Here is a 14,944-nt window from a genome sequence, read left to right as displayed (position 1 = left end):
CAGACCCTTATAGCCATGCTAGGGAGCAAGACTGGAAGGGCATCCATTTTTCACTGTGTTCATCATCTGTATTTTATTGCAAAATGAGCAAAGGGAAGGGGGGGGGAGCTTGGAGTCTCACATGCAGGAGAATAAGGGGGTAAAATGGTCTGCACCGCTTCAGACTGAACTCAACACAAATATGAAATTAGCTAAATGAGGGGAAATGATCTATCCGCTTTCTGCTTGCTGTGCTGTTTTGTTTTTTCTATTTTATTGCAAAATGAGCAAAGGGAAGGGGGGGGGAGCTTGGAGTCTCACATGCAGGAGAATAAGGGGGTAAAATGGTCTGCACCGCTTCAGACTGAACTCAACGCAAATATGAAATTAGCTAAATGGGGGGAAATGATCCATCCGCTCTCTGCTTGCTGTGCTGTTTTGTTTTTTGTTTTTTTTATTTTGTGGAAGTTTTTAACAACAGAGGAGCATTCCAAAAAGCTGTCTAATTCTGAAGCTGCTCGCCCCCTATTTAGGTTTGTGGTTTAGTTCCAGATCAGTCAAAACTGTAGGTCCTAAAGACAGCTTCCAAGCAAATATGAAGTATGCAATACGATTAGGGTTACCAACCTGGAATTACAACTGATCTCCAGACTACAGAAATCAGTGTCCCTCCAGCAAATCGCCTCAGAGGGCGGACCATAGAGTCTAGGAGAAATTGATGTCTCTCCCCAGGCACTGTCCCCAAATCTCCAGGAATTTCCCAACCCAGAATTGGCATCCTTAAATACCATTTATGTACAATCTGCTGTTAAGTCGCTCGCTTAACAAAGTAGTCGGAGAGTGATTCAGCAAAGATTCAGCTTTATTCCACAACTCGAACACAACTCCAACACGGATCAACATCTGATAGCCAGAACAGCCTTTACATTGCAGCTGTCCTGCTTTTAAACATTCCCGGCTAATGTAGCCACACCCTCTGTACAAATACCAACCAATAAGGTTGTTCACATATGGACCAATCACGGATGTTCCCGCTCAGAGAGCTTGCTTGAAAGTGATTGGTTAGGTGCTTCCTGGGCTAGTAACACAATTGGATGGATTTGGATCCTAGCCCAGGACGAAGCTTTACATTACACTTCAGTTAACTAAATATGCATCTGATCATTTTATATGATCCTTGTATAGCTTATTTTAGGTATAGTTTGTTGTAGTGTTTCGTAGTGTTTGTAGTCAGAAAACAATAAAAATATTTTTAAAATATTAAAATAGCACTGTTAGAGTAAAAAAGAAAAATCAACTAACATCAATATCAAAAAAATACAGCAACTTACACAGAAGCATAAGTGACAGCAGAGACAAGAATCAAATACTAGGGATGAAGCAGTGAAGAAAAAGCCTCCAGGTAAACTAAGCAGAAGAATTAACAATCCAGAACACCTGGGCAAAACAGAAGAATCTTCACCCGGTGCCAAAACTGCAGCAAATCTGGCACAAAACAGAGTTATAAGGAGGGCTTTTCATACATGAAGTGCCACAACAGAAAAGCCCCTGTCCTTAGTGATGCTTGGGGCTGCCAACTTTGGGCTGGGAAATTCCTACAGATTTGGGGGTGGAGCCTATGGAGGGAAGGGTTTAGGGAGGGGACATAGCTCAGCTGGCTATAATGCTGTAAAGTCCACCCTCCAAAGCAGCCATTTTCTACAGTGGAACTGATCTCTGTAGTCTGGAGATCAGTGGTAAAAGCAGGAGTTCTCCAGGCTCCGGGAGATCCATTGTAATTCCAGAAGGTTGGCAGTCCTAACTGACAGTCCGTTCCAAAGGTGGCAACTGAAAGAGCAGGGTCTCTGGGGATCATATCTGTCAGGAAGCTCAAAATGTTGAGAATGCATGCGGAAGAAAGATAAAGGTGCCCTGGTCCCACCTTGGAAGGAAGCCTAGAAGGAATTGAACATTTTCATATCTCAGTTCCCTGCCAGCCTTTCCTAAACCGTCCCATTTTTACTTGCTAGTCCCCTAAAGAAGACAAGGTGATTAATCAAGGTCTCCTTTCTTTTTTTAAAGCCGCTTACGCAAAGGACTTTAAAAAGCTAGCTGACAAATGCTTACGACAGCCAAACTGGCAAAGATTTCTAATTACACAGGAATCCAAGAAGAAAAACAGAAGTTCTGTCACACCTCCCTAAGTCCTCTCATTTTTCACTCTCACCCACCAGCCTTTATGAAGGAGTGCAGCTAACTCCACACTAATTAGAAGGCGCCTCAGTCCCACATATAGACATCTTGTCTCATGGGAAAAATAACTGGGACATCACATGCAAAAGTCAGGGCTGGCTCCAGGTGTTGGGGAGCCCTGGGTAGAGAGCAGGGGAGACATATGGTCAGTGGCAGTAGGCCCTGCCAGAGGCCCTGAATCTCAGCACCTGTTCTGCTACCAGCTCTGTTCTGATGCCAGCTCTGGCGAAAGCGCATGGATTTGTACTGCGGAATTGAACCAGCATTTCTCCAAAACTTTGGGACGTTATACAAAGCTCATCTCTGGAGCTTGGAGTGGTATAGCTGTAGTATTTCTCTTCTTTGGTATTAGTTCTGCAACCAGCTCATGTTGCTATGATAGGGCTGCCAAGCGGGGGCGGGGGGTGGGTAAACCCCCGCTTCAGAGGCCTGATTTCTGCCGCCGCGGAATCGGGCCCCAGGGGGAACTCCACCCCCCCAAGTGCAGCGTGGCTGCGTCACCAGAGGTGATGCAACCACGTCAATCACGTTGGGGGCGTGCCCCCGATCGTCGGAGGGAAAACTCTATGGTTTTCCCTCCGACGATCAGGGCCACACCTTCAACGAGATTGACGTTGCGCGTCAGTTCCGGTGATGTGCTGGCGGCGTGCGCACGCACATCGAGGAACGGCTCCTGGAGCCCGGCGAGGCTCCCCCGTTGGTAAGAAATTTAGACTTGGCAACCCTATGCTATGACAGGTTGCAGCACTACTCTAAATGTCTAGCAACCAATACTAGGAGCTCTGTGAAGTAGGAATGGATCTTGTTTTGCACAGAATTATATGTATTCAGTCTTGAATGTAGGATGTGTGAGTGTGTATATATCAACATATCTTCTTCTCAACGTGACCCCATCTGTGGATACTTAAATCCAAAGACTGGAGCCATGAACAGACAAGACAGATCTCCCTACAAACCTGTGAAGAGCCTTAGGTTTGCAGAAAAATCTGAAACCTCCCCAGGATAATAGAAGCAGCACACATACCTTTAAGAAATGAATACCTTCTGCTGTGGCAATTATGGAGGTTGCTAGGCAACCACAAAAGTATCACCAGCCTTTGAGCCTTGATTTCTGTCAGTAAAAGGCAGCAAAAAATTACCACCTCATGAAAGCCAGCGTTTCAACATGTTTCCCGTTTCAGACTAGGATCTAGGAGACCCAGGTTCAAATCCCCATTCTGCTGTGAAAGCTCACTGAGTGATCATGGGCCAGTCACACACTCCCAACCTAACCTACTTCACAGTGCTGTTGTGAGGATAAATTGGAAGACAGGGGGACAATGAAAGCTACTTTGAGTCCCCAAAGGGGAGAAATGTGGGGGTATAACTGAAGTAAATAAATAATAAATATAGCTAGGGGGCCAAGTTGAGATAGATTGGCTGGTGGGTGGGAAGGAGAGAAAGAAGCAAGGAAAGGTGAGATGATCCGAGGGCTGCCAAGAGGATATAGTATGAAGGAATACGGAGGAAAATGGGATGTTCCTTGTAGATCCCCTGTTTGTATATATTTAAAATGCACGTGCTGCCGAAGATGCTAAAACTAGAACTATGGAGATTATTATTGAAAGCAGCATTGTTTCCTCTCCTCGTCCTCTCTGCTGTGTAATATCTAGTAAGAAAATCCTGCAATATCACACTATTACAAGGTCTTCCACACAATTTCAGTGGCTGTCATTTGAATTTACTGATCATCATCATGGTGAGAAAGAGGAGAGGGAGGAAAGGCATGGATCTTTGACGTTTAACATTGCTGGAAGTGAAGACAAACATGGAAGGGGCTCATTTGTAAGCAGAAGCAATTCATTAAGAAGTCAGGTTTAAGACTATGAAAGATCTGACCACAGTACATTGGCTTTGAAACTGCTGCTGGGCTATTACTTTTGCCATCAACCACTAATATGACTACTCTCTGGAAATTTGTGGCTGATTGTACCATCTAGCAAATTCATCCACTGTGCATGAACCGGGATCCTCCTACAGGACAATGCCTTTTCTCTCCGTCCCTCCCTTTCAGACAGGATAAATTGGCTGACGGTACAACTTTCCAGGCAGAGGTGCCCTCTCAGCCGCCCTGTCCTCAGCACAGATCATCAAACAAGAATGGAAAAGACGTCTCGGAGCTCTTCTAAGGAGTCCAGCGGGAGAAGCAGAGGGAAGGCAGCTCCAGGCGTGAAGAAAGAGCGGGCAGAACATAACCGGAAAGCCAGCAAAGAGAGGCAGGAGACCGGCAAGAGGAAAAGGAAGAAGGAGACCAAAAGCAGCCTTGAGGCAGACAACCGAGTCCACACCTCCACAGTGGTGGATGTGGATGATGTGGTGTCCTTTGACGAAGAAATGGAGGTGATGGCCCTCCTTGAAAGTGAGAAACTGGAGGAAGGTAAGGGGATGCGTGGAGACAGGCAGCAGAAAAGTAGGTGGGCCGCTGGAGAGAGCATTGACTTGCCCAGAGAGCCCTTCTTTTGCCAGAGCCTGAACTTTTGCCCCACGGAGGCCCAGCTGCCACACTTTGGCTATCTCTCCAGTGACATTTAAAGACAATGCACGGCACGATGTCATTATGCATAAGTAAAAGGTAAAGGTTCCCTTGCTCGAAAGCCAGTCGAGTCCGACTCTAGGGTTGCTGCGCTCATCTCCGTTTCCAAGCCGAAGAGCCAGCGCTGTCCGAAGATGTTTCCGTGGTCATGTGGCCGGCATTACTAGACACCAAGGCGCACGGAACGCTGTTGTACACAGGTATGCATAAGTATCCCATCCCAATTGTGCAAGCGGACCAAGAATGGGGGGGAAACAGTGGAGCTCAGTGTCATAATATCAGGTGCCGTCTTTAACTAAAATAGCAGCCTGGTAGCCCAGCCTACCCCAATCGTATCGGAGCTCGGAAGCTAAGTAGGGCTGGCCGCAGTTAATACTTGGGCAGGAGACCACCAAGGAAGACCAGGATTGCTATGCAGAGACAGGCAATGGCCAACCACCTTTGCTCATCTCTTGCCTTGAAAACCCCGTGGTCCTGGGGTTGCCATGATTTAGTTATGACTTGACACAGCACACAATTGTTGTTTGTATCAGGAGGATGGGTGGGAGACAGATGTGTGGGTTGGCAGTGGCTGTAGTCCCACATCTCATTTATTTGGGCCTCAGTCATACCATTCTGGAGCTGCGGTGGCTCAAGTGGTTAAGACGCTGAACTGCAGGCTGTGGAAGGTCGGTAGTTCAGCAGTTCAAGACCCGAGTGTGCCGCATGATGGAGTGAGCTCCCGTCTCTAGTTCCAGCTCCTACCAACCTAACAGTTCGAAAGCAAGAAATTGCAAGTAGATAAATAGGTACCACTTCAGTGGGAAGGTAACAGCGTTCCGTGCTCCTTGGTGTTTAGTCATGCCGGCCACATAACCACGGAAACGTCTTCAGACAGCGCTGGCTCTTCGGCTTTGAAACGGAGATGAGCACCGCAACCCTAGAGTCGGACTCGACTGGCTTTTGAGCAAGGGAACCTTTACCTTTACATACCATTCTGCAGTCATGAAAAGGATTCCCACTGTAGTTTTGTTAGTGAACGTGCCCAATGGAAACGGGATCAAGATATTTACGGGGGGAGGGGGGGGATTAAACAGGCATCTTACAACAATTCTTTCAACAACTCTGCATCTACCATCAAAGCCAATTGTCCCTAAATGGTAGATAAATACCTTTCAGTGGAAGGGGTTAAAGACAGGATAGGAGGAAAATAATGATAAATGAAGGATTACCAGCCCCAATTGGCTCAGCAGTTCTATGATGATCATTATGTTTAGTAAAACGCCATCTGGAGAAAAAAATGTCTAATCGAAACAGCTTGGCAGGGGGCAGATGAATCACATCAAGTTAATACAAATTCCAGGCCTGCATCCACCTGAGTGAGCAGGTACAAAGCTGGCCACATTTCCAATTAATCCCAATTACATATATATTTATTTAGGCGTTTAGAAGTCTGCATGTATGCCGGCATATGGTGTCAGTTTTGTATATTCATCCAGCAGCCTGCATCTATGACTCCACAGCAATTTCAGAATTACACCTTTTGAAGGACTGGAATTGGAGTGCATCGCACACTGTTCTGTGCTTAGATTCATTTCACAGTAATTTCTGCTGCGTCAGACCAACACGGTTACCCACCTGGATCTACACTCATGTTAGCATTTATGGAACCAAAATTAAGCAGGAGAGTGGATCTTTAAAGCCTAACGTGATTTATTCCAGCATAAATTGTTATGAGTTGGAGCTCGCTTCATCAGATGCATGATTCGGTATACAGCTGAAGAAGCGACCTCCGACAGATTAAAGTCTTTGCTGGCATAAACTTTATTGGTCTTTAAGGCGCCCAGTGGCCTCCTGTTTAATCTTGTTGTAGCAGATTAACGTAGCTTCCCCTCTAGATTTCTGTTTGTGACTAGTTCACTTATATGTTATCTACATGCTATCATTACTCCTGTATCCCCCCCACACACCCAGTTTTGGTCTTTTGGAACCTCATGCCTGGGGTTGGGTTTTGTTCTCTTGTGAAATACAAGAGTGAATGGAGATGGTTGGATTGACACATTAGTTTTTGAGTGGTTAAGATGCTGAACTGCAGGCTGTGGAAGGTCAGTAGTCCAGCAGTTCGAGACCCGAGTGTGCCGCATGACGGAGTGACTAGTTCCAGCTCCTGCCAACCTAGCAGTTCGAAAGCAAGAAATTGCAAGTAGATAAATAGGGACCACTTTGGTGGGAAGGTAACAGCATTCCGTGCGCCTTGGTGTTTAGTCATGCCGGCCACATGACCACAGAAACGTCTTCGGACAGCGCTGGCTCTTCAGCTTTGAAATGGAGATGAGCACCGCAACCCTAGAGTCGGATTCGACTGGCTTTCGAGCAAGGGAACCTTTACCTTTTTACCTAACACAGTTTTAGGTGGGTTTGTTTTACATTCAGGGTCATCTTTCTTTTGAGTAACATTTTCATCATTGCCTTCCCATTTCTTCCAAATGCTCCCTTCTGATGGTTTAGTTGTGTCACGCAGTTTCCCCTACAGGAAGGGCAAGTCGGGCCGCCCACAGCCTAAGCACTTTGAGTCCCTGTGTTTGCCCTAATTACACAGGGTTTTGTAGAGAATCCACTTTGCCAGTTACACCGGTAAGTTTAAACAGGGCTTCCACATGTGGTGGCAGTGGTGATGTGTATATTCTCATTCCTTTTGGAAAACCATCTCAGAAGTCGTAGCAAAAGGGTCAGGGGTTAACGTTATTAAATTATCTAGTGATGATCCCAGCGGGTTTAGAGGTTAACATAGCAGCATAGATTGATATTTGCTAAAACATGGAAACAAATTATATTGGTGAGTAAGAAGGACTGGTTCGACAAAAGTCAAGCACAGTTTGATTAGGCTTCCTACCACCTTATGGGAGATCATGACAAGGAAAGATCAGATACATTGTGCTATTCAGTATTTCATCATATCGGAATTACTGTTGTTGAAGTGCTGTGTGTTTTTTGCGTGTTCAGAAACTACAACTGTATGGGCTACAGTTTGTAATAACTTGTGGCATTGTGTATGTTCAGGTTAAACTATGATGGTTATTATTCCCTCTATGTATCCTTATTTTTTTCTTACTGTTTAGAAAAGGATAGTAAATATATGTCTAGTATCCCTATCACCTTGTGTATGCTAGAATCCAACAAGGGTGATGTTTCAATTTGCCACCACTGGGTTAGGGAATTCCTGAAAATCTGGGAGTGATCATAGGGCTGCCAGTCTCCAGGTGGGGCCTGGAGATCTCCTGAAATTAGCACTGATCTCCAGGTAACAGATATCAGTTCCCCCAGAGAACATGGCTGGTTTGTTTGTTTGTTTATATCCTGCCGTTCCTCCCAGTGGAGAACCAGAGCAGCTTACACCGTTTTCCTGTCTTCTATTTTACCCTCACAACAACCCTGTGTGGTAGGCTAGGCCGAGAGTGCGTGACTGGCCCAAGGTCACCCAGCAAGCTTCCACGGCACAAGTGGAGATTTGAACCTGGGTTTCCCAGATTCTAGTCCGACACTTTCACTACTTCACCAAACTACTGGCTGTTATACCCCACTGAGGCCTCTCCGCTCTGCAGACATTGAAACTCCCGGTTCCAATCCCATATCTACCAGAATGTCACAACACCAACCCTGAGAGTGGAGCCTGAGGAAGGTAGAGGTAGGCTGTGTGGGGAAGGGGGGGACTTCATTGGGGTATAGTGCCATACAGTCCACCCTCCACAGCAGCCATTTCCTCTGAGGGAACCAATCTGTGTAGTCTGGAGGTTAGATATAATTCCAGGGTATCTACAGGCCCCACCTTGAGATTGGCAACCCTAACAGTCAGGCTAGAACAAATAAAGGGAAGTACTTCTTTCCCACAAAGAGTGATTAACACATGGAATTCACTGCTGCAGGAGGTGGTGGCAGCTACAAGCATGGATGGCTTCAAGAGGGAACTGGATAAACATATGGAGCAGAGGTCTATCAATGGCTATTAGCCACAAGGTATAGACAGGAACTCTCAGTCTGGGGCAAGGGATACACTGTCTTCTTGGTGCTTGGGGGGGCAACAGTGGGAGGGCTTCTAGTGTCCTGGCTCCACTGCTGGACCTCCTGATGGCACCTGGTATTTTTGGCCACTGTGTGACAGAGAGTTGGACTGAGCCATTGGTCTGAATCTGATCCAACATTGGCTTCTCTTATGTTCTTACGTAACAAAGTCAGTTAGAAAACGGAATAATTCCGAAATTGTCAGAAATAAAACAGTTGTACAAGTTGGGGAGAGGGGGGTGCTTACTCTCATTTAATCCATTGTCTTCTCTTTACCCCTGTTTGTTGTTGTTGCAGATACGAAGTCTGTAGGCCTGGGCGTCTGTGAGTGGGTTCTCGTCCTCCTCTCAGTCCTTGCCATCCTCATCACATTTCCCATTTCCATCTGGTTTTGCATGAAGGTAAAAGCATTCAGAGAGGGAGATCAAACATGGTGTTGATAGTTCATGTACAACTAGTAGGGATCCCAAGTCCCCCCGGGGGGCGGGGAAACCCCCGCTCCAGAGGCCCGTTCCCCGGCGCCACCAGATCGGGCCCCGGGGGGAACTCCGTCCCGACATGCACGTCACCTGGAAGTGACGGGAGGACGCCAGGCACACTGGGGGTGGGGCCACGGCCATCCAAGGGAAAACTCTATGGTTTCCCCTTGTATGGCTGTGGCCCCGCATCAGCGTGCCTGGCTGGGCAAGCCATAATTCTGTCAGAGCTGTTCTTGAAAGGGCAGTTCTCGAAAGAGCTCTCTCAGCCTCACCTACCTCACAGGGTGCTTGTTGTGGGGAGGGGAAGGGAAAGGAGATTGTAAACCGCTCTGAGTCTCCTTTGGGTAGTGAAAGGTGGGGTATAAATCCAATCTCCTCCTCTTCTTCTTCTTGTAGTAGTAGTGGGAGATCTCCAGGTACCACCTGGAGGTTGGCAGCCCTACATACAACCCCAATTATAGTTCCCATAGGTAGAAACGTCCAGGAGCAAGAGTTGGATTCATACATGCTCATACCCCTTTGTGTAAGCAGGGACTGGATGGGATCTTCTTAGGTGCAAATGCATACAACTAAAGATATTTTGTGTGAATCAAGACCAATGCAGTGGGACAGGGTGGCCCTGAGACCCCCATTTGGGATCTGCAAACTGGCCTCAAGCATCTTGGCTTTATAAAGACTCCTGTATTTGGACTGTAAAGTCATGAGTTCTCCTTCCATCTTCTGTCACAATATACATTAACATCACTAACATTCAGGCTGAGTTGAGACTGGCAGTTTGAAACGGGAGGGAGTCGTGGCAAAAAAAGACCAGGTGTAACAGGCTGGATTCACACACACACACCCGGCCAGAGTAACCCCGGGGTTACTCTGGCCTAGCCTAGAATAACCCCGGATAACTCTCCCAGCTGTCTGGTCTTTCCAGGCATGCCTTAGGCCGGACAGAGTCTCTTCCTCCACGAGCTGGACAGACCTGATCTGGCCCCTGAGGCCTGCTGGTGCTGGGGATAAGAAGTAATTTAAAAGGGAGACAGGACAGCAGCCCCAGAAAGCAGGCCTGGGGGGATAATCTGGCCTGGGGGGTTAATCTGGGCCAGCCAGAGTAACCCCTGGGTTACTCCAGGCTAGGCCAGAGTAACCCCTCCGGGCTAGGCTAGAGTAACCCCTCCAGGGGGTGGGCTGGGGGGTGAATCTGGCCTGTTACACCGGAACAAACTGTTCCGGGTTTTCCCAGTCACACTGCACTGACTGATATGGGAGCATACCGGGGAGGAGGCACAAGGGAGCGTTCACACTGTTGGCCCGCCCCTGACAGAGGCATGGCTGTAAGGCGGAGCTTTCTTTTTGGTAACCTGGAGATAAGCGCATAAGCACACAAGAAAACTGCGGCTTTTGGCGTTCTCACTTTGTTGGTGCGGGATGGACACGGGATAATTGCGCTTTCCAGGGTTTGATACCACTTTCATCTGGTATCTTTTCAACTCGGGAGGGAAGCGTTACAAGACGGGTTTAGTACAGCTGGGGAACACCGGACAGATGTGCCTGTGTGAACGGCCCCTTTAATCCGTTTGTGAAACGTTTGTGAAACGTGCCTTTATCGGGCCAAACTGCCAGTCTGAACTCGGCCTCAGGTTGTTGAGGAAGTTCGCAGGGTTTGTTTGGCCACTGGGGTCCAATGAAGCAGACGAACTGGGTAAGAGGTTTAAAAGTTTTTATGCCAGGCTTGGTGATCACAGAAACAAGTCTGAAAACTCTCACACACAACTGAAGGTGGGCTAGACAATTATATGCATCAGTTACATAGCATCTGGACATGCGCGATAAGTTGTTTTTTGCTTTTTTTTACACCTAAGATTTTACATAAAGTCCTACTAAATGCTTACTGCTGCATATTTCAAGGAACAGCCTGTGTTGTTTGCGACATTTGTGGTTTCTGCCATAGTCCTACAAATAACTGTTAACTCAGACATTTGTTCATTAGCTTCCTTTAGATAAGCTGTTTTATATCTATACTTCTGCTTTCTTGCAAAGCAAACAGAGGTTACAAAGCGGGCAAACAGGGCTCCCTTAATGCTAAGCTGAGCATTTATATTTCAAGGTGAATAATAAGAAAGATAAATCTTATTTGCACATTTTCTTGCATAGCCCTCTATTGTTAGTAGGAGTTACCCTGATGGACAGTAATTTCAATATGCATCGGGATAATATTCAACATTTTAGGTATCTCCATTCCTCTTCTTCCCTCTCTACCTAAGTAGCAGTCAAAAACCAAGTGAATGACTCCCCCACATGCAACTAAGAGTAAACTAAGCTTGCCAACCTCCAGGTGGGAGCTGGAGATCCCCCAGAGTTATTGGTGATCTCCAGACTACATAGGTTGCTTATTCGTTATCCATTTGTTTCAAACATTTTATTTCACTTCTGCTGGAGAACATGGCTGCTTTGGAAGGTGGACTGTATGGCATTATACCTTACCAAGGTCTCTTCCCTTCGTAAACCCCACCCTCTAAGGCTCCACCCTCCAATCTCCAGGTATTTCCGAACCTGGAGTTGGCCACCTTAAGTAAACCCTGAAGAGTGACAGTGAGTTGAGAGTCAATTACAGTGCCATTTTAAGCGGAGTTATACTCTTCAGTTGACTTTGAGGGGCATAACTCTGGATGGGGCTGTTAGCCTTCCATGTTGTTGAACAAAAACAGCAGCCCGAATGAGCTGCATGCTGTTTTATGTTTGTACATGAAGACCATTTCTTTCGGTTGGCGTGCCTAAAGTGGAAATTCCCACGAGGTACCTGGCTCCACCTGTCCCCTCCCTACAGATCTCATCATTAATCTTAGTTTCCCTTGACAGATCGTGAGGGAGTACGAGCGTGCCGTTTTGTTTCGCTTTGGACGCATTCTTCGCGGAAGGCCCAGAGGGCCTGGTGAGTATGGAGGAAGAGCCCTTGTCCTGGTACACAGCAGCAGTAGATGACATACATGACACTGTTTTGGTACATGTGTGGCACAGGTGGGATGCTGGGGGCATAAAATAAGGAAACACCCCCCCCCTCAGAATTCAACAATGAGAAAACTGACCGTCCTCACTTAGGGTTGCCTGGATATCTCCTGGAATTACAACTGATCTCCAACCTACAGAGATTAGTTCCCCTTGAAGAAATGGCAGCTTCAGGGGGTGGACTGTATGACACTATACCCCACTGAGTTCCCTCCCAGGGTCCACCCCCAAATCTCTAGGAATTTCTCAGCCCAGAGTTAGCAACCTTATCCTCACTAGACGTTTTATTGAGATTGTACAACAAGATTATACCACAGGGTGTCCACGACATCTTCTCTGATGCATTTCTCCATCAAATATAATTTATGCAAACTTGGACAAAACACACACTGCGGAGGGTGCAAAACCTTGGGGCTTCTGTTAGTGTTTAACATACATTTACATTCATGTTCTTTCGAGCACTGCATAGCAGACTGACGCATGGTGTAGAAACACACTGGAGCATTCCTTAGACCTGAAAGATCCCAAGTTAAAGTGCGTTGCGCTGATGAAATCATTAGGCAAATCTCTCTCACACTTCCTCATTTCCAAGCTGCAGGAAGCAGGAATTACAGTGGTGTGTCTGCCAGCATGGTTAGGAAGAGGCAAAAATCTTACTGCCCTGTATATCACAGCAATCCTAAACAGAGGTAACACCCAATTAAGGTCATAGACTTCAGTGGATTTAGAAGGGGATAACACTGCTTGGGACTGCACTGCATGAATACAATTATAATACAGCCACAGGGTGTTCACTATAGTCTTCATGCACCTCAAAACTGAACATGTCTGAGCAGCTAGCTCAACTCAAAGTACCTTTTACGTGGAACAGAAATGTCTGGAGCTGATGGTGGACAGTTTTTCCCCCCTAGAGGGTGAGGGAGATGTGAGCATAAGGTTGCCAGCTCTGGGTTGGGAAATACCTCGAGATTTGGGGGGTGGAGCCTAAGGAAGGCAGGGTTTGGGGAGCGGAGGGGCTTCGATGAGGTATAATGCCATAGAATCCACCTTCCAAAGTGGCCACTTTCTCCAGATGAATTATCTCTGTCTTCTGGAGATCAGTTGTAATCCTAGGAGATGTCCAGCCACCACCTGGAAGTTAGCGATCCTATATGAGAGAAGGATCTGTGCCCATGGCAACACATTGATCTCACAGAGGCTTCTGTTCACAGATTTTGAAAGATTTTTATAGCCCTTCAAATGCCTAAAAGATCTCTCTAACCAGAGATAGCAGTGGGACAAAAGAGGGGTGTATGAGTGTGTATTTTCTCACACTATGGGCAATTTATTCCTGTGGCATTCCACATCCTGCTCTTTGGCAATGCTATCACCTATCTCCTGCTTGACATAACTATCTGAATTTTCATTCTATACAACCAATGAGCTTTGGCGTGAAGGAATATGATTTTACTTCACAACATCCAGTTTTCATGTTCTGCTGTTTTCTTCTCTCCTTAAATAGGTTTGTTCTTTTTCCTTCCCTGCCTGGATACCTACCACAAAATAGATCTCCGCCTCAAAACCTTAGAGATTCCTTTCTATGAGGTAAGTCAGTCCAGTCACAGCGAACCTGACCTATTAACACATTTTGTGGGAGGCAAAGGGATAGGGAATCAGGACATTTGAGACAATCACTGGCTAGATATATTATAGAAGAAAGATAACTGTGATTCTGAGGCTGTGGTCACACACACTAAATAATCCATTTTCAATCCACTTTCCAACTGGATTTTGCCAGTTCACACAGTAAAAATCCCGTTGGAAAGTGCACTGAAAGTGGATTGAAAGTGGATTATTTAGCACGTGTGACCGCAGCATGAATTTCCATGAACCAAGAACTCCCCAACTGAAATCTCACCTCAACCACGAGCTCTAGGGTTACCAGCCTCCAGGTGGGGCCTGGGGATCTCCCGCTTTTACAAGTGATCTCTAGCTGACAGATATCAACTCCCCGGGAGAAAATGGCTGCTTTGAAGAGGGGACTCTATGGCCTTGTACCATGCTGAGGTCTTTCCCCTCCCCAAACCCTGCCCTCTCCCGGATCCACCCCCAAAGTCTCCAAGTATTTTCCGAACCAGACCTGGCAACCCTAGTGAGCTCACTAAATTCTCAGACTGCAACATAAGGAATATTGGCCTGCCTAGGGCACTTGTACGGATTTCTGGTGTATGTGAAGCACTCTGAGCATTCAGAAGCCATATCTAAATGCTAAGGGTCACACACAAGATGGGAACAGCCATGTGTGTGGTTCACATATTCACATAGTGTGCCCTAATCCCTTCCTAACCCTACTCCGTTACTTACAGAATTTCCCTTTCAGCCTTGCTGACTTCTGGTATAGGAGTCAGGCAAGGGAGAAACAATAGTGAACAATAGAATACCAAGAGGCAGGGCTCTTTTTGTAGAAAAAGCCCAGCAGGAACTCATTAGCATAATAGGCCACACCCAACAACAGAAACCCATTAGCATATCCAGCCACACCCCTGACAGCATGGCTCATTAGCATATTAGGCCACACCCCCATGTTACCAGAAGTGTGGTCATCCAGCCACACCCACCTTTTGCTTCTTATTCTGTTTACCTTGTTTGTTGTCAAAACCCAGGGCTTTTT

At 46.6% G+C, this 14,944-nt stretch overlaps 1 protein-coding gene across 1 annotated transcript in view; it reads left to right on the top strand.

The window, feature by feature from the left end:
• Positions 1-4,350: 4,350 nt before the first annotated feature.
• NPHS2 (nephrosis 2, idiopathic, steroid-resistant (podocin)) overlaps positions 4,351-14,944 on the top strand; it is a 21,354-nt gene continuing 10,760 nt past the window's right edge. Inside the window, exons 1-4 of the mRNA XM_015426673.1 lie at positions 4,351-4,627; positions 9,119-9,222; positions 12,148-12,220; positions 13,796-13,878. Of these exons, the coding sequence (XP_015282159.1) occupies positions 4,351-4,627; positions 9,119-9,222; positions 12,148-12,220; positions 13,796-13,878 (537 nt within the window). The remainder of the gene's footprint in view (positions 4,628-9,118; positions 9,223-12,147; positions 12,221-13,795; positions 13,879-14,944) is intronic.

Source organism: Gekko japonicus, unplaced genomic scaffold (assembly GCF_001447785.1).
Source record: "Gekko japonicus isolate JY-2015 unplaced genomic scaffold, Gekko_japonicus_V1.1 scaffold2396, whole genome shotgun sequence".
Lineage (NCBI taxonomy): Eukaryota > Metazoa > Chordata > Lepidosauria > Squamata > Gekkonidae > Gekko > Gekko japonicus.
This window is presented reverse-complemented; position numbering and strand designations above follow the sequence as displayed.